Genomic DNA, 1,376 nt, shown 5'->3' on the forward strand with positions numbered 1-1,376 from the left:
CACACACACACACACACACATGACATATGTTCTCCCTTTCTATTTCCCGCCGCCGCCACACCCAGACCTGTAGCAGACGACCCAGCCCTCTGAGTCTGAGTCACCAGCAGCGTCATCAAGATGGCCGCGTCGACGAGCGGCGGGTTCACGGAAGAGCTCATCTGCTCCGTGTGTCTGGAGACCTTCAACACGCCCGTCCTCCTGCCCTGCGCTCACTCCTTCTGCCGGCAGTGTCTCTTCAACGTGCACGAGCGGAGCAGATCAAAGCCACAACCTAATGGGGGTCAAAATAACGGCAACAACGCGATAAACAGCGCCGGTAATAACAACAATAACAACAACAGCAATAACAACGGGACCAATACAGCGCCCGGCACTTCGGAAGCGCAGAGGAGAAATGACGGCGTTCTGGTGTGCCCTCAGTGTCGTCTGGAGATCAAACTGGGACCCGAGGGAATCGCCGGCCTGCCCAAGAACACGTCTCTAGCCAACATCATCATGAGCGTGGAGGAAGAGAAGAAAGCCAACAACATTCTGTGCGAGGTTTGCGACGACGAGCCGGCGAGAGTGGCCTCCAAGAAGTGTTCCGATTGCTCCGTGACATATTGCGTGACGTGTTTCCGGCAGCTTCATCCAATGAGGGGCGCCTTCAAGTACCACGTGATCAAGGAGGCGAACGCACCAATCAACAGATGCGCCTCTCCGGTGTTTGACGTGAGGGCGGGGCGGTTCACTCCGTCACGTGATGGGTATGGGACGGACGGGGCGGAGTCAGGGGATGACAGTGGTGTCTACAGTCAGGTAGGTCAAAGATGGACAGATAGATAGACGGATGGACAAATAGATGGACAAATAGACGGATAGATGGGGCAGAGTCTGGGGATCACAGTGGTGTCTACAGTCAGGTAGGTCAAAGATGGACAGATAGATGGATGGACAGATAGATACATAGATAGAAACATAGATACATAGATAGATACATAGATAGATAGATACATACGTAGATAGAGGGGGGCGGAGTCTGGCTATGACAGTGGTGTCTACAGTCAGGTCAAAGACAGATAGATGGATAGATTGACATGACAGATAGATAGATAGATAGATAGATAGATGGAAAGATGTAAAAGATAATTGTCGTTCCAGGACCAGTTAGAGAGTGAGAGAAGACAGATAGATAAATACATAAATCAATAGACAGACGAACAGACAGACAAATAGAAAAATAGTCATAAAAATATAAATAGACAGACAGCACCAACCCACCAATCATCTTTCCTCTCCTCCCCTCTCCCTCCTCATCTCCCTCCCGTCCCCCCTCCATTACCCCCTTCCCTCTCTTCCCTTCCCTCCTCCCTACCCCTTCCCCTCCTCCGCCC

The 1,376-nt window shown here is 51.5% G+C and overlaps 2 protein-coding genes across 2 annotated transcripts in view; both read left to right on the top strand.

Moving 5' to 3' along the window:
- Positions 1–1,376, top strand: part of LOC101856907 (synaptotagmin-1) — a gene marked incomplete in the record, with an annotated part of 110,477 nt that overhangs the window by 37,800 nt on the left and 71,301 nt on the right.
- LOC106012262 (E3 ubiquitin-protein ligase TRIM8) overlaps positions 66–1,376 on the top strand; it is a gene marked incomplete at its 5' end in the record, with an annotated part of 9,570 nt that continues 8,259 nt past the window's right edge. The window contains 1 exon segment of the mRNA XM_013084643.1: positions 66–801. Within this exon segment, the coding sequence (XP_012940097.1) occupies positions 121–801 (681 nt within the window).

The sequence above is a fragment of the Aplysia californica genome, unplaced genomic scaffold (genome assembly GCF_000002075.1).
Source record: "Aplysia californica isolate F4 #8 unplaced genomic scaffold, AplCal3.0 scaffold00307, whole genome shotgun sequence".
NCBI lineage: Eukaryota > Metazoa > Mollusca > Gastropoda > Aplysiida > Aplysiidae > Aplysia > Aplysia californica.